Source organism: Gadus macrocephalus, chromosome 16, assembly GCF_031168955.1.
Source record: "Gadus macrocephalus chromosome 16, ASM3116895v1".
Classification (NCBI taxonomy): domain Eukaryota; kingdom Metazoa; phylum Chordata; class Actinopteri; order Gadiformes; family Gadidae; genus Gadus; species Gadus macrocephalus.
Window position 1 is genome coordinate 27,544,259 of NC_082397.1, and position 17,068 is coordinate 27,561,326.

General features: G+C 46.6%; 1 protein-coding gene across 35 annotated transcripts in view; it reads right to left on the reverse strand.

Annotated features, from left to right (window-relative positions):
• ttn.2 (titin, tandem duplicate 2) overlaps positions 1 to 17,068 on the reverse strand; it is a 212,423-nt gene that overhangs the window by 87,322 nt on the left and 108,033 nt on the right. For all 35 annotated transcript variants that reach the window (XM_060074563.1, XM_060074557.1, XM_060074583.1 and 32 more), the window contains 36 exons: positions 16,578 to 16,675; positions 14,725 to 14,893; positions 14,294 to 14,563; positions 13,854 to 14,120; positions 12,431 to 12,709; positions 11,840 to 12,248; positions 11,622 to 11,746; positions 11,260 to 11,526; positions 10,869 to 11,138; positions 10,067 to 10,366; positions 9,672 to 9,974; positions 9,402 to 9,589; positions 9,133 to 9,247; positions 8,637 to 8,924; positions 8,263 to 8,414; positions 7,960 to 8,107; positions 7,662 to 7,839; positions 7,446 to 7,567; positions 7,001 to 7,288; positions 6,591 to 6,887; positions 6,316 to 6,502; positions 6,070 to 6,185; positions 5,521 to 5,820; positions 5,115 to 5,414; positions 4,846 to 4,951; positions 4,524 to 4,720; positions 3,990 to 4,295; positions 3,640 to 3,793; positions 3,155 to 3,279; positions 2,935 to 3,053; positions 2,363 to 2,543; positions 1,976 to 2,278; positions 1,020 to 1,511; positions 638 to 940; positions 258 to 414; positions 26 to 168 (listed from right to left, as the gene is read on the reverse strand). In XM_060074563.1, coding sequence (XP_059930546.1) covers positions 26 to 168; positions 258 to 414; positions 638 to 940; positions 1,020 to 1,511; positions 1,976 to 2,278; positions 2,363 to 2,543; positions 2,935 to 3,053; positions 3,155 to 3,279; positions 3,640 to 3,793; positions 3,990 to 4,295; positions 4,524 to 4,720; positions 4,846 to 4,951; positions 5,115 to 5,414; positions 5,521 to 5,820; positions 6,070 to 6,185; positions 6,316 to 6,502; positions 6,591 to 6,887; positions 7,001 to 7,288; positions 7,446 to 7,567; positions 7,662 to 7,839; positions 7,960 to 8,107; positions 8,263 to 8,414; positions 8,637 to 8,924; positions 9,133 to 9,247; positions 9,402 to 9,589; positions 9,672 to 9,974; positions 10,067 to 10,366; positions 10,869 to 11,138; positions 11,260 to 11,526; positions 11,622 to 11,746; positions 11,840 to 12,248; positions 12,431 to 12,709; positions 13,854 to 14,120; positions 14,294 to 14,563; positions 14,725 to 14,893; positions 16,578 to 16,675 — 8,022 coding nt within the window. The remainder of the gene's footprint in view (positions 1 to 25; positions 169 to 257; positions 415 to 637; positions 941 to 1,019; positions 1,512 to 1,975; positions 2,279 to 2,362; positions 2,544 to 2,934; positions 3,054 to 3,154; positions 3,280 to 3,639; positions 3,794 to 3,989; positions 4,296 to 4,523; positions 4,721 to 4,845; positions 4,952 to 5,114; positions 5,415 to 5,520; positions 5,821 to 6,069; positions 6,186 to 6,315; positions 6,503 to 6,590; positions 6,888 to 7,000; positions 7,289 to 7,445; positions 7,568 to 7,661; positions 7,840 to 7,959; positions 8,108 to 8,262; positions 8,415 to 8,636; positions 8,925 to 9,132; positions 9,248 to 9,401; positions 9,590 to 9,671; positions 9,975 to 10,066; positions 10,367 to 10,868; positions 11,139 to 11,259; positions 11,527 to 11,621; positions 11,747 to 11,839; positions 12,249 to 12,430; positions 12,710 to 13,853; positions 14,121 to 14,293; positions 14,564 to 14,724; positions 14,894 to 16,577; positions 16,676 to 17,068) is intronic.

Sequence of the window (17,068 nt, forward strand, 5' to 3'; positions counted from 1 at the left end):
AACTTCCAGCAGCTTTGGGACTTACGGATGGGGGCATGGGCAGTCTTAGGGTCAGAGGGGATGCTGAACTTGCTAGGCCCAGCCTGGTTTTCTGCTGCAACTCTGAAGATGTAGGTCAGACCCTCTATGAGGCCTTCCACGGTCACCTCTGTGTCTGCAACCAAGTCCCTGTCCCAGAGGAAGGAAACATGTGTTTAGATCTCCTGTACCACTTGTATGCATCCTCCATGTTGTCCTGTGTGTGTGTGGGGCCACACCTGTTGACGCGGGCCCATTTGGAGCTGTTAATCTCACGGCGCTCTACCCAGTAGCCCAGGATGGGGCTGCCGTTGTCCGCGGGCTCGCTCCACAACACCACCATGCTGTGGGCAGTGATGTCATCGATGTCTGGCTTATCTGGAATCTCTGGAGGATCTAGGAGGTGAGGGGGCAAGGTGGTCAGTTCAACACCTGGTACAACTACTTGCCATTATGACGTGAGTTAAATATCAGTAAAACATCTCCATATTTTAAACGATGTGACATTATATCATGATCTATATCAGTAAAACATCTCCATATATTAAACTATTTGACATTATATCATGAGTTATATATCAGCAAAACACCTTTATGTATTAAACTATGTGTGTAATACCGAAGGGATCCTTGGCAATGAGGGGTTTGGACACGCAGGCCGGACCAGCACCAAACTTGTTCTCGGCCACCACTCTGAAGATGTACTCCTTCTTCTCGATGAGTTTGGGCACCAGGTAGCGACAGCCGCGCAAGGTGGCGGTGACTGTGCTCCAGCCAATCTCAATCTTGGAGTTGTCTTTCTTCTCCAAGGTGTAATTGAGAATCTCGCTTCCACCGTCGTCCCGGGGTGTGTCCCACTTGCAGACTACATAGTTCTTCCTCACCTCCTCGAAGCGGAAGTTGACCGCAGGTCCAGGAGTATCTGATGCAGAGCAGAAAAGAGTGGTTAAACACGATGCTAACAGGATGTTAGCAGACTTTAAGAGCAGAAGAGATCTTACCAAGCACGTTGACATCACAAGAAGCAGAAGCTTTTCCCTGGTCGTTCTTCACCGTGATGGTGTAGACTCCATGGTCTCCACGGATGGTGTCCTTGACAACGATCCGGGACTCCCCCCTCTTGGAGTCTTCGAGGCTCAGACGCTCGTTGATGGTGGGATAGTCAGACTCCTCTTGCTCTGCCTCTGCTGGCTGTTCCTCTTCCTTCTTCTCCTCTTCTTTCTTCTCTTCCACCTTGGTCTCTCCTTCCTTCTTCTCTTCCTTCTTCTCTCCTTCCTCTTTCTTCTCCTCCACTTGGCTCTTCACAACCTTCTTCTTGATGGGTCTGTCGGGCCTCACCCTGAGGGCCTCTGGTCTGATGACCTGGTCATTCCAGTACCAGGTGATCTGAGGGTATGGATATCCGGAAATGTTGGCATCTAGACAGATCTCACAGCCTCTCTTGATGTTCAGACCCGACTGCACATTGCCGCTGAGGAACACCTTGGGAGGATCTGAAACAAAGACCAACCAGTTCGTAGATTCAACTCTAATGATTTGAGTGTTCAACCGATCCAAGTTTCTTAAACTATCGTTCATGAAGCATTGAACATTGAGCTGATTTGCTGATGGTTTTCTTTTATAAAGGATCATTCCAATGTGCTCAGGGTTTTCAAAGCTGTGGTTCAGGGACACTTTTATGTTGAACCTTATATTCTTGATTAGCGGATAGGGTAATATATACTATAGAAAATATTTTGCTACGTAGCAGATAGGATAATATATATGATGCAACCTAGATTGTAAGGTAGCAATTGGGATAATATATACTATACAAACTATGTTGCTACGAAGCAGATCGGATAATATATACGATGCAACCTAGGTTGTTACCTAGCAGACAGGATTATAAATACTATAAAATCTAGGTTGTAATGCAGCAGACAGGATAAAATATACTGTATGGAGGACTACTGACCTCTAGCGTCGGAGGCCTTGACAAACAATGAGCTGCGAGAGGGTTCGCTGACCCCAGCAGCGTTCTCAGCCTTGACCCTGAACTGGTAGTTCCTCCCTTCAGTCAGGCCCCTCACGGTGTAGGAGAGCACAGGAACCAGGAAGTCGTTGCACCTCTCCCACTTGTCCAGGCCCTTCTGGAGCTTCTCCAGGACGTAGCCCATGATCTTGGCCCCACCGTCGTACATGGGGGGTTTCCAGGTCAGTGTGATAGTCTTGGATGTGGCGTTGTGAGTCTCTACGTCCACTGGTGGGTCAGGAACGTCTGGAAACACATAGCATCTTCAGTACTTCATACTGAGCTCGGTCACATTGACAACACTTTCGGTCTACATGCTAGCATCCTTACGTTTCTGGTCCTGTGCGATGACTGGGTTGCGCAGCTCGATGTATTCTCCTCCTCCGATCTTGTTCACAGCTTGGACACGGAAGTAGTACTCTCCGTTGGGGATCAGGTCCTTCACAGGCCAGCTCACCTTGTTCTCCCCTGACATCATGTTGACATATGTCCTCCTGCCTGCCTCGCGGCGCTGGAGAGGAAAGACAAATAGGTGACAAGTGTGAGGGCAGATGTACAGCCAGACAAATGTATGGACAGACGTACAGCCAGAAAAGTGCAAGGACAGATGTACAGCAAGACAAGTGTGAGGACAGACACCCAGGATGGCAGACGGGTCACAGTACTGACAGACACACTGTCTGTGTCAGGACAAACAGACAGGTAGATATGTGTTAAGACAGACAGATATGTGTCAGATCAGACAGACACATAGGTGTTAGGACAGACAGATATGATTCAGGACAGACAGATAGATGTCAGGAGTGACTGACAGGTGTCAGGAGAGACGGACAGGTCAGGAAGGCATAAATAACCCATAGAACCGCCTCTCAGCCTTAGGCCTCCAGGAGGCACCATCTGACCTGCAGAACATAGTGAAGAACAGGGCTTCCTCCGTCGTAGTCTGGAGGGTCCCAGGTCACCTTGCAGGTGCTCTTAGTGATCTCTGAGGCCAGGATTGCCTTACAAGGACCAGGCAGACCTGAGCACATGAAACATGATGACACTTTTAGAAGGTGCTCACAATATTCAATGGTTCTCATATGGAGCTAGTAAAACCATGTCTTAGGGGACATGATTTACCGATGACTTTGACGTTGATGGCAGCACTGACGGCTCCAAGCTTGTTCTCCAGTGTAACTTTGTACTGTCCGGCGTCACCATGGATACTGCTGTCCACCTCCAGGTGACAGGAGGTGTACTCCTTCCTGTTCAGACAAACCAGCAACAAAACAATAAGTCATCCTATTCCTGTAAAGACACAACACACAAAATACACAAAATACACAACCTACATTGACTTCTAAAACGGTATTATACTGTATCTTTTGATTTGTGATTCTTATGGACTTAAGCATCTGGGTGCATTTATGTTGCATGGAATGGTTTGTTTGGCTCTATTTTCTGTATAGTATTTTCTGTATTGATCCTGACCAGTATATATGAATTTATGGGTGACTAAACCGGTTCCTCTTGGAGATGGAACTAGTCTCCCCAACAGTCCAATGTGTTTGGTGCAGTGATTAGCCCCTGGAGAGCCCTATAACAGGGGAAGAGGAGGAGCAGACCTGAAGCCCAGACGCTCATCTGCCCTCAGCTCCTTGCCATCTTTGTGCCAGATGATCTTTGGTGAGGGGACGGCCCTGAAGGGCACTGGGATGTGCATCTTCTCCGTCTCTACCACCACCAGGTCCAGGGTCTGGAACTCCAGGGTGGGGGAACCTTGACAAGCACAGCCTGGTTTTAAATACACTCAGATAACAGCCAACTTGATGATGATCCCATCATAAATGAATCACACTAAGAAGAATTTAAAATAATGATAAATAATAACAAAGCATCACTGGTGAAGGTGGAGGTCAAGACACACAGTGAGCAGATGCTGAAGTTCTGTTCAAGTGTTCATAGGGGTTCTTACAGTCGCTCTCCTTTGCAAACACGTTGTCAGACATGTCTGAGGGCTCGCTCACGCCCACAGCATTGATGGCACGGACTCTCAGGACGTACTCCTTCTCGGCTACCACTCCCTCGTCGATGCAGAACTTGAGATCCTTAACAGGCCTGGAGTTGACTCTCATCCACTTCTCCGTCCCGGCCTCACACATCTCAACATGGTAGCCACTGATGGGGCTTCCGCCAGTCCTCTCTGGGGGCTTCCAGCCAATGGACAGGAAGTCCCGGCTGGCTCCAGTGATCTGGAGTGCAATGGGTGGTGATGGAACACCTGGGAAGAGATGTTTGGGTCAGGTTGTTTAAATATCACAAGCACCAGCAACTATCAACGTTCAACTACTTACTTAATCATTAAGTTGGTATTAGTGAGATATGACCAAGGGGTAAATATTGTGTTGGTTTCTAATGCATACTCAAAGTATCTACTATCTATCTCTAAGTATCTGAGTATCTCAGCCATGCAATGGGAGAGGCTTTAGATGACGAAGTGATGGAACACCTGTGGGGTCTTCAATGGTTATGATCTCTGTAGGTTCGCTGGGATGTCCGACCCCAGCCTCGTTCTCAGCTCGCACCAAGAATTGGACCTCGGTTCCCTCGATGACGTCGGTCACTCTGTACTTACAGTCTGGCCCTGAGGTCTTACCACACTTCACCCAGCGGGTCCCAAGCTTCTCCTTCTTCTCAAGGGAATACCTGGAACATATTGAATCAGTACAGTTCACTTCATCTGTGAGGGGGACCTTGAGTCACGGACCAGCAGGTCATTCTATTCTCTTCCAGCTCCACAGTCCACTGAGGTCCATAATAAGTGAGGGTACCTGAGGATAGGTCTGCCTCCGTCGTTCTTAGGTGCCTCCCACTGCAGGTCCACGTGTCTCTTACTGACACTGAGCACCGCCAGGCCATAAGGGGGTCCAGGAGTTGCTGTGAACACACACACACACACCCAAACAATTGAATATGCTGAAACAATAGGCCTACCATGACAAGTAGCTTTAATCTCAAGGGATTAAAGGTTCCTTTTTAGAACAAACCTGTATGAATTAGTTCCTCAACATTTTACTTTGTTCAGTTATTCTGAACTTACTGAAAGTGTCCTTGGCCAGAACCGAGTCCTCCAGTTCACAGAAGGCTCCGACTCCAACAGCGTTCTCAGCGGCCACTCTGAACACATACAGGGAGCCCTCGTTGAGGGGCGTCACGCAGTACTTGAGCTCCTTCACCGTGGTGTCCACCGCCTGCCAGCCCTTCCTCCTCACATCCCTCTTCTCCACCACGTAGTTGGTGATGGGGGAGCCTCCGTCCCTCTCAGGGGCCGTCCACTTCATCTCAGCACTGTTCCTGCTGATGCTTACCACCAGCAGCCAGCGTGGAGCCATGGGGGGCGCTAGGGAGAGACAGCAGTTAGTTACCAGCATTATGTTTATACTCTGTTGTAAACATCTATGGAAACCTGATTTAGTATTGTGCTGTAGTGAATGAGTTTGACTTACAGAGTCTCTCCTTGATGAGCACAGGGTCGCTGGGCTCGCTGGGCTCACTCTCTCCAGCCTTGTTGACGGCCTTGACTCGGAATGAGTACTCCTGTTTCTCCATCAGACCCCTGAGGGAGTGCTCCAGGAGGTTGATGTCGTCGGCAACTCTGATCCAGTCTGCGGTTCCACTCTTCAGCATCTCGATGATGTAGCCATCGATCTTGGCTCCACCATCGTGCTCTGGTTTGGTCCACATGAGGAAACATGAGGTCTTGGCCACGTCCCTCACTGTTGGTTTACCAGGGGCCCATGGAGGATCTGAAGCAGGGGGAGGAACATTTTATTCTTCCCGCAGAATGTCAGAGTCTGTTCAACTAAGACCTCAAGTCGTTCAGTTAACAAGAATAGGAAGAGGAAATGTTGGGGTTCTGTGTTTATGAAATACAATGAATGACTCCGAGTGCATGAGAAGTTGTCAGCCTCTTTATTGACTGAGCTAGAAAGGGTCTATAATTATTGTATTGCCCAGCGGGTATTTATGAGGTAAAAGTTCAGCAGCTGTCTTACCGATAGGATCTTTGACCAGGATTTGATCAGTCTCCTTGCTGGGTTTCCCTGTTCCAGCTAAGTTCTCAGCAAGTACTCTGAACTTGTACTTCTTCCTGGTGGGAAGACCTTTGACCCTGCAGTAGAAGAAACTTAACATGACTCCAAAACCCCTTTGCATCCTTCAATCAGCCATCAGATGGAGCAGGAGCAAACACTCAGAGTACAGTTTAATGATGTTGATGAAACAGGCTGCTGTATACAGACCGGTAGTTGGTGTCTTTAATGGGCAGTTTGTTGCATCGGATCCACTTGTCATGGTCCGGTTCGTAGCGCTCCATCCAGTAGCCAGTGATAGGACTGCCTCCATCCTCGTCGGGCTCGTACCACGACAGGTTTAGGGAGTCTTTGGCGATGTCTGAGGGCTCCAGCTTGTAAGGAGCTCCAGGAGTGTCTGGGAAAAGTAGTAGTGATGTCATCTATCCAACCAAAATGCTCTCTGTATGTTTACTGCATGATGTAGTTAAGAGTGAGTAACCTACTGAAGGGGTATCTGGCAATGATGGATGGATGTTCTGCTGATGTACCAACGCCAAACTGGTTTTCAGCAAACACTCTGAAAATGTATTCTTTGAAACTGACCAGACCCACAGCCTTGTAGGTCGTCAGTTTGATAGTGGAGGAAAGCTTGTGCCAGATTTCACTTTCTGCAGCGCGACGCTCTACGATGTAGTTGGTGATCTTGGAGCCTCCATCGTCTCTGGGGGGATTCCAGGACAGGAAGCAGGACTCGTTGGTGATTTCAGAGATGTCGAAGGCAGCCGGAGGACCAGGCTTATCTGCGGGCGGAAGATGAACACAGATCATTTAGAAGACACCACTTTCCAGAAGAACTAGTCCCTTCTAACTACTGTTGTTGTAATATTGGACCTTCCAGTGGTATTTGGCTTACCCAGAATGTTGACATGGACAGTGGCTGTAGCGCGTCCACTGCTGTTGGTGGCTTCGATTATGTAAGTTGAGGTGTCTTCTCTTGTAGTCTTAGCAATGGTGACCGTCGAATGGCCTGGCTTGGTGTCGATTGAGACTCTATCGTCTTTGATGAGTACCAGGTCAGCCTTGGTCCACTTCACTTTGGGTTCAGGCTTACCGGTAACCTCAGCAGGAAGCTCGATCCTGCTACCAGCCTTGGCAGTCAGACCGGCCAGAAGCTTGGCATCCAGCTGAATCTCTGGAGGTTCTGGTGAGCCAGACGAGACAGGAGACATGAGCAGGCAGTGTGGAACAGGTTAACAGCCTATGCTTACTGTTATGTCTCAGAAGTTCATATAAAAGCAAAATTGGAAAGAAATAAGAAGACACTTTTCTGTAAACTGGTTCAATGTTTTCCAGCATACCTTTGGGATCCACGGCCAGGATCTCGTCTGTGGCCTTGCAGGGTCTGCTTGCTCCTAGACGGTTGAGCGCTCTGACTCTGTAGGAGTACCACTGTCCCTCCTGCAGACCAGTCACCTGGCACCTGAACACAACACACAGCACCTTCAGCTCTACAGAGCCATAGGCCAGACTCCAGGCCAGACTGTTACTTAATGTTAGGTGTGTTTAGCACGTACTTGAGCTCAGGCACCATGTCTCCACAAGGCTCCCACTTATCGGTTCCTCTCTGGCAGCGTTCCACGTTGTAGCCCTTGATGCCAGTGCCTCCGTCGTACTTTGGGGGTTCCCAGGTGAGGAAAATGCCACTTGCAGACTTGTCTCTCCACCTCAGGTTCTCTGGGGGGTCAGGCACCGCTGAGGGGACACAGTAAATGGATGAGACATGACCTGAGACATACGGCAGGTCGTAATGCCCTAGTTCTCTTGATTCAGTAGAGAATGAGGTGCATCTGTAGAGTTAGTAAAGTTCCTTACTGGCAGGAGAGGAGACGTTGACCGGCTCGTCAATGTAGGCTGGTTCTCCTGGACCACACTTATTGCAGGCTGTTACTCTGAAGAGGTACTCTTTGCCCTCCATCACATCCGTCACAGTGTACTCCTGGTCCTGGAGTCCTGATACAACCTGGGACACACACCTTGGTCAGACATCCATCTACACTGTTTACATTTGTTGTTTGGTGGTGAGTCTGGAGCCGGGCCCCAGCTACCAAGTGAGTTACAATGTGCCCACTAACCACCAGGTAGTCAGCTAGTTCATAAGTTAGGGAGTGAGCTCACCTTGACCCAGGTCTTGCGTGACATATCTCGTTTCTCCACCTGGTATCCGGTCAATGGGCTTCCTCCATCATGTTCGGGGGCTTCCCACATGAGGTGGACATGCTGTCTGGTCACCTCCTGCACCTTGAAGTCTTTGGGGGCGCTGGGGGAAGCTGCCGGAATACCACAACACCATGATTAATAGAGAATAACTGACAAACCTGTCTGTGGTACAACCAGTAGTGAACTCTACATACATTCATGACTAAAAACTACAGGAACAGGTTTTGGTATGCAGCCAAAAACAAGATAACCCTCTACTTTAAGAAGGTCTTGGCAGATATTGTAGGATCTGCAGAGAGTCGGAAAGGGTCAAGATGTGCAACTGGACATACCGATGACAGTCACTTCAATCTCTCCTGAGAAGGAGGTGACATCGTTCTCAAGCGTCAGGGAGTAGGTGCCCTGATCCGGACGCAAACTAGGGGTCACCACCAGCTCTACGAAGGTCGACTTGGTCACCATGGTCACTCGTTCATCATCAGAAGTCAGCTCCTTGTCTCCAAAGGTCCACTTTGCAGTCGGTGTGGGGTATCCGGTTATTGGCACACGGATGGTGAGTGAATGAGGAACAATTACTTCGAGTCCATTCCTGAAGGCACTCAGGTCGATGGTCGGAGCCACTGGAGAGAGATATTAAACGGAAACATTACATCTCTCCTCCTACCGAGCAAACATTAGACTGATATCAAATTAAGATCTGATTTATGGTCTCTACTGTTCCTATCAGTAATTTGTTTGTGTCAGAGTCAAAGTCAGCCTAACTTTTGACGTAAACTCTAGGAATGTTCTTGAAATTAAAAGGTGTAGGCATTGGTCTCTGGTTCTGACCATGGACGTCGTCCGCCAGCAGAGGTCCCAGGGTGTTGGATGGGTCAGAGAGGCCAGCAGCGTTCTCAGCAAACACACGGTAGTTGTATTTGGTGCCGTATTTCAGACCAGTAACCTGAAAGATCAACACCAGAACTAGCTTAGATATATACAGTAGGACTAATAAAGAACCAAGGGATTAGGGAATGCACTGAGGCTTTGTTCTGTTAAAGTCACAGACTCCCATTAGAATCAGAAGCAACAAAGGATGGAAACCATCCCCACCTTACCTTGTAGGAAAGGTCCTGGCAAAGTCTGGCGTTACAGCGCAACCACTTGTTTGATCCTTCCTCGGATCGCTCAATGATGTAGCCGGTGATGATGCTACCTCCGTTACTGGTGGGGGTGTCCCAGGAGAGCTGCACTGAGCTTTTGTTCTGGTCCTGCCAAACTGGGTTCAGAGGGGGACTTGGGCGTTCTGTAGATAGATAGGCACACAGCTTACAGAGCTGTCCACTACACAGCCGGTTCCAGAGGGTACATGTCATGCTGACACTTACCAATGGGGTCCATGATATTGACCGGTCGTGAAGCAGCGCTAGGTTTGCCTTCACCAGCCTTGTTCTCAGCCTTCACCCTGAAGATATACTCTTTGTTCTCAATGACGTCATTGATGATAGCGCTGAGTTCGTCTGCCTTGGTCACCTGGACGGCGGACCATTTGACGGAGGTGCGGTCACGAAGCTCGATGACGTAGCCTGTGAGGGGCGACCCTCCGTTGGACTCTGGAGGCTCCCAAGACACTGTGCAGCCAAACTTACTGACTTTGCTCACGAGCACGTTGAGAGGTGCCTCAGGCACATCTGCATGGTAGACCAATCAGAACAGTGAATTTCCCACGGTAGACCAATCAAAACCCAGGCAACTAAAACAAACGTATCAAATTTGTACCCACCAAATTTATTCTTGGCTTGCACAGGTTTGTCTGTCTCAATGTTTGGCCCGCAGCCTACTCTGTTGCGAGCGCAGACTCTGAATAGGTACATGGGTTCCTTCTGGAGGCCGGTCACTGTGAACTCAGGGGTCTCTGCATGGTCTGTTGCCAGGGTCCAGGTCTTACGCTTCACATCCCGTCTCTCCACCACGTAAGAAACAATCTTGCTTCCGCCGTCGCTCTCTGGCTCCTCCCAGGCAAGACTAACCTCACCGTCAGCGGTGTCAGTCACCTGGAGGCCCTTCACCGGTCCGGGCACGTCTGGGAGAAAACACAGCCGGTTACAGAGGAGCGACTTATATCAACACAGCAGGAAAATAATATCATCATCATCAGATTTTTAAGAGAAGTAAAAATTGCAACGGGACCACTTGCTCTTGCACAGAGGCAAAATATTGAGGGAATTCAGTATGCAGGATAGGGTGCAAAATTGTTTCTGTAAGGGGACATAACCTGGTGCGCCTGATGGTTAGCTACATGGAACCATCTGGGAAGCATGTAGGATCTTTCAAAAAAAGGGCAGGGTCTTTCAAAAAAGACATAGACCATCCGTCTGTCATCGTCTATCATCGTGTATCATCACCTATATCACGTAGTTCCTCATTGGACACTGAATGGTCTGAACCACCATAGTTTGATTAACTTGAAGCCTGCCTAATGGGTTTTCGCGTGATCATGATCTTGTGAATCTGGCTAACTTGCAAGGTAACATAAATGGCTCCCTGTGTGAAAGGATCTGACAGGTTGATCTCATTTGATTTACCAACAACAGCCAGGTGGATGAAGGCCTCTCCATCGCCGTGTTTGTTTTTGATGAAGACCTTGTAGTGTCCCTCGTCTGTCTTCTTGGGGTCTTTAAGTTGGTACTCTGTCCTGTCAGCTGATGTATGAATGTCATCCTTGGACAGGGGGCTGCTCCCAAACTGCCACTGCGCTTCAGGCTTGGGGTAAGCGCTGTAGGGAACCGCCATGACGATGGGCTTGCCAGCATCAGTCACGTAGCTCTGGTCGGTAGTCTTAATCTTGGGCATAGCTGCAGAGCAAATGATCATGGTCAACACAGATCACAAATTAGCAGTATTAGCAGTAGTAGCAGTAGTAGCAGTATTAGCAGTAGTACAGCAGAGGAGAAAGACTGTAAGTTTGGACCATACCTGCCAGCTCCAGCTTGGCCTTGGCATCCTTGTCCTTCGCGATGACTCTGTACTCTCCTTGGTCACGAGGGCGGATCTCACACACCTGCAGGCGGTGAATCTTCCCCTCGCTCATCATCTGGTACTTATCTCCTTGCACCACAGTCATGTTGTTCCTCAACCACTTGACTTCCACTCTGTCCTTGTTGAGCTCCACCTCAAACACAATGTCGGAGCCTGGAGGCTCGAACACATCCTGGGGAGGTCTGATGATCTCCACTGCCGTTTCTGGAATTAAAGACCAAAACAGGGACAGGGTGATTAAAGTATTCATTAACGTAAAGTTAGCAGAGGTAACCTGTATATAACACAGGGTATCTCACCTTCAACAAAGAGCCTGGCTCTGGATCTCTTTTCCTCCACACCACAAGCGTATTCACACTCATCATCTGGTCTGCACTCCTTGATTATAAGTTTGCAAGTCTTTCCATCTTTTCCGAAAGTGTATCTGGTAGAGCAATGGGTAGAATGGTTAAGCAAACATACATCAAACAAAACATGATTCAGCTGTAGTACAACCTGAGGTGGTGGCAGCCATTACCTTGGTCCCTCTCGGATTTCACGTCCATCTCTGTACCATTTCACTTCAGTCTTATCCTTGGACAACTTGCAGATGAACTCTGCATCTTCAAACTCTGTGATGGTCTGGTCTTTGAGCTGGTCTGTGAAGTCTGTGGGAGCCTCGCTGATGATCAGGTCTGCTGTGGACTTGTTGTCTCCAGCGACCACTGTGTAGTCTCCTTCGTCAGCCAGGGTACAGTCTTTAATTGTCAGGGTGTGTTGGTCCTTGTCAGCCCGGTACACGATGCGCTTGCTGAAGGAGAGCTCCTGGCTACCCTTCATCCAGAGCAGTTTGGCCCCTGTTCGGTTCACTTTACAGGAGAAGCTCACTGTGTTCCTCTCCTGGGTGTCAATATCCTCCAGAGGAACCACAAACCTCAGGCTCTCCTCTGTAAAACACAAACAACAATGCTATTAATACATTTGTTACATCATTGTTACTGTAAGATAATTATGTTATTACATTGTGGCTGTTAAATAACTATGTTAGTACACTATGTTATCAGGGTGTCAAATCAGAGTCAGATTATATATCGTAGATCAATCAGTTGTTCATTTGTTCAGTGCTGACCTTTGACAGTGAGGTTGCATGCACTTTTGGCCTGCTCTCCTCTTTGGTTGGTCAGGATAATGGAGTAGTTGGCCACGTCAGCCTTCTGGGCATCTTTGATCCTCAGAGAGAAAACATTGTCTCTCTGGACCATGATGAACTTGCTGCTCTCAAATATGGTCTCGTCGTTCTTCAGCCACTTAGCCTTGGCTCCCTCAGAGTTCACCTCACAGTTCAGGACAATCTCCTTTCCTTCCTGCGCCTCCGTGTCCTTCAGTGGGGTCATGATTCTGAGTTTCTCTGCAAGATAACAGAAGAGAAAACAATGATAACCAACTAAGAATGTTTTTATCTCTTATTAGGGCTGTAACGATACACAAATTCATGATTCGGTTTGTATCACGATTTTTGACCCACGGTTCGATACATCCCACGATTCTTTTAAATTTAAAAAGCATTTTATTTAAATAACACTTAAATACCAATTATCTTAATGTAACATTTAATAAATAATTTGGAACACTGAACAGATTTGAACCGAAATACTATTAAAGTATAGCTAAATTAATAAAGAAATAACCAAAGATTGCAGTTGGAGGATGCTTTTTGCTGGAAGGCATAATAGGGCCCCTTTAACTGTTTGGTTGGTTTATTCAAATATCCTTATTAGCGCTTCTTATTAGGCTATGTAGCTTAAATAATGACATAATCAGGCCGTATAGAATGCAACATGTTTAATAGCCTAACTTTTAATAGATGAGGAAAAACATGAACGTCGCAATAACGAGGCATAGTGTTACGAGGAGCATATGTGTGTGCGGGAGAATGGCAGTGTGCGTATGCGTGTGTGAGTGACGTCAGCGAGTGAGTGGACGAGCGAGGAGAGCGAGCGGTAGCGCGTGTGTCTAGTGAAGAAGCGAACGAGTCCGGTAGAATAAAGTACCCATCCTGTCAATAATCGGTGGCCGCTTCATTCCGACCTATAAGCAGACAAACTGCCTGTCAAATCACACAAAACAATAGAGACAGGATCACACAGGCAATTTTTTTTCGCGCTTGGCCCACTCTGGATAAATGTCGTTCATATCGCATATGAGGACTTCGACGGCTGTGGAGAAATGCAATCCTCCGTAGCCACGGAGAGCTGTGATCACAGAGAGGGCATCTCGTCACATATTTACGGCATCGATAGGAGGGGGCGCTGTCAGCAGACTATTATCTAGACAAATTATTAGCAAATTTCAATCGGACAATTTGACCGAAGAGTTAGAAAGGGCATATCGCGCTTCTGCCTTCTCACACCGCGAGACAGGTTCGTGGCTTTGAGTATCGCGATTTTCGGTTTGATACGCGTATCGTTACAGCCCTATCTCTTATGTATTCATGACCTTTGTGATTATGACCTATGCATTTCTGTATTTGTAGACCAGACAGTGGATCATACCGAGCACGGTTAGGTCAGCACTGGCCCGGTTGCCTCCGATCACCACGATGTATCCTCCCTCGTCTTTGCACTCAGAGCTCTGGATTAGCAGAGTTCTCTTCTTGCCGTCGCTGATCATCTTGTACTTGTCTCCGGCCTCCAGCTCCTTGTCACCTCTGAACCACTTCACCTCATAGGTTTCCTTGGAGACAGAGCAGACAAACTCTGCCTTCTCTCCCTCCACCACCTCCTGGCTCTGAGGCCTTGAGGTGAACTCAGCAGCCAGTTCTACAGACACAAAGGGGAAAAACAGACACGATTTAATATAAGGACAACCCCAAACCGCCAACAACGATCCCTCATTATCTGTGATGATGTAGCTTATTTGAGAAATTAGGATATATTTTAACCAGGGGTTTGGTGATATAAGGTGTTGGTTGGACAGCAGTCTGACGTATTACCATTGATCATGAGGTTTCCAGAGGTCTTGATGGTGGGACTCAGTCTACATGTGTACTCCCCAACATCCTCCATCTTCAGGTCCTGGATGATGAGGATCCTTCTCTTTCCATCCATGATCTGCTCATAGCGACCTCCCTCAGGCAGCTCCTGCTCCCCTTTGTACCAAGTGACCTCTGCACTGGGCTTGGACACTTCACAGATCAGTTTGACACTGTCTGTCTCCATTCCATCCACGTTGGACAGATTCTTGCTGAACCTAGCTTCCTCCTCTGTAACAAGTTTGAAAATAGAACAGTTGTATTTTACATTTAACGAGTGGAATGTGTAAGGTTTAATGTGTTTGACATGCGTATTATGTCAAAGGTATATTGACATAAAGATCATTATGTCAATATACAGTAGATTCGTTGTTTTTTTTAAGTTTTCTTACCAACGACTGTCAGCATGCCAGAGGACTTGATGGTCTTAGCATCACATTCGTATTCTGCCTCGTCATCGAACACAGACTTGTGGATCACCAGGACATGCTGGACACCTTGAGCAATAATTTCATACTTCTTCCCTTTCCTGATCTCACTTCCATCTTTAAACCAGCGAACCTGCACAGAAACAAACAGCATTAGCACTGCAATCTCTCGTCCAGATAACAATAGAAATGAAGTGAAAACATCAAATAACAAATTATATGAAAAAAATATATATATACGGTTGAGCGAAAATATATATTAAGGCCAGACATGGCAGGTGAATAGGGTCAAATTTTTAAATACAAGAGATCACCATGAAACTTTACCAGTTGATTACATACATCATTATAAGAAAAAAATGTATTACAAGTTTTTGAATTTTGCATATTTAATTATGCTAATTAGGCTGAATCTCATTAAATATGCACGTTTTTGCATATATTTCTGGTGCATGAATCTTAAACTGTGATAAAGCCAGGACCAAAATTCTTTTTTTATTTTGTTTATATATCAAATGACAAAAAATCCTCACATGGATTTTAGGATAGCTGCTTTTATGACCTGGGAAATCAAAATATACTATCCATGGCCTTAAAAACCCTATTTTCGCCATGATTTCCAGGTAAAATGACCCATAAATCTGGCCAGGAACAATTTATAAATAAATCCATGTGTAGATGTCTTCATAACAATGCTATGTGTGAAACTGGGAAGTGTGGTGTACCTAGGTTCTACATAAGCTGAGAAATGTGCACCTAAAAATGGAAAAACACTCATTTTGAGAAAACGGCATTTAAAGATTCTTATGGCAAAAGCCAACCAAGCATGAGAGCATACCACGTGATACATTCGAACCAATCGTCCGGTCGGAAATCGAGTCCAGCCAATCAGATATCAGTTTTATGTTGTGCAGCAGATCGAGTGCTTTCCAATGATACCACGGAACACATATGACAGAGACCGGCTGTAATTTGAAACGGTGCGTAATAAAGCAAACGTTTGGTGAATCTTCTGTAAAATTCTGAGGCGCAAGTTGACAAACTATCATAAAACAAACACCTAAATGTTTCGTTTTGATTTTTTTTTTTCTTTTGTGCGAAACATTACATGTTAATGGTGCAAAATAGCCCAAAATATCAAAATTGACCAGTGACTGAAAAATCGATGATTTTGCCTGCCGTGTCTCGCCTTAAGATAATCGCGGGGAATTACAAAAAATTAACACTAGTCTAACTGTAATGACCCACAGTTATTAAAGAGGACATATTATACCACCAAGTGTGATAAGCCATTACAAGCCGTTTTTGAAAATGTGCAGCTTCTGACATCTCAGGTGGGCTGTCCACCTAGATATATGACGGATAGATGAGCAACGTTTACTACAGTCCGCTGGGTAGGCTGGTAGACTGATCTATCCAACACACATCTAGGTGGACACGCCCATATAATATGTATAATATGTCCCCTTTAATGTAATTGGTAATTGAACATATAGAATTTGGACAAAGACGACTTTTCCTTATTGTCTGCATCATAACTGGATATTTCATGATAATTCAACAATATATAGTTGACCGCTACATCTGATGCTGATTTGTTATGCATCCAAGGGATACAGTGGATATACCCATCACAAAGAATAGCAAAACATCTTTGAGCATTTAGAGTAGCTATACAGTTTATAAATATAATGTCTACCACATGTCCCACCTGGTGGTAAGACAGAGGACCTTTAACTTCAAACTTATGGTACAGCCCCAACTGGGGAGAGGACTCTATTATTGTTCAACTTGTGAGGAAACAAATTAGGATTTACCTTCAAATTCTCCCTGGAAACTTCACATTCAAACCTGGCAGACTCCTTCTCACGGACCTCCACATCATGGAGAGGCTTAGAGAACTGGACATGAGGGGCTGTGGACACAGAATACAGGACTTTCACCAGCCTGGAGTAAAGAGCCACACCGTTTATGAGGACCATGCACTGAGGAGCATCTAGGAAGTACACGGGCAACAGCTCGTGTTTATGGTGCTGGCTTGGTGTGAGGTGGGACGAGATTTGAACAGGGCACCCAACTGCTCCTCCCCCGCTGGGTGCAATGCGATGCAATAACCAGAGAGGTTAGAAGGACTGTATAATAACATGTTATTGACTAGTTAAGGAATATTTCTACAATATTTCAACTTGTTCTCTCCACAACAGCCAGACACAAGCCATGAATAGATCTGTTATAATAGAGCAGAAATAATGAGGTATTCTGAATCTAAACTGAGGATCAAGTTTAATGTCTCACCAGCTACCATGCT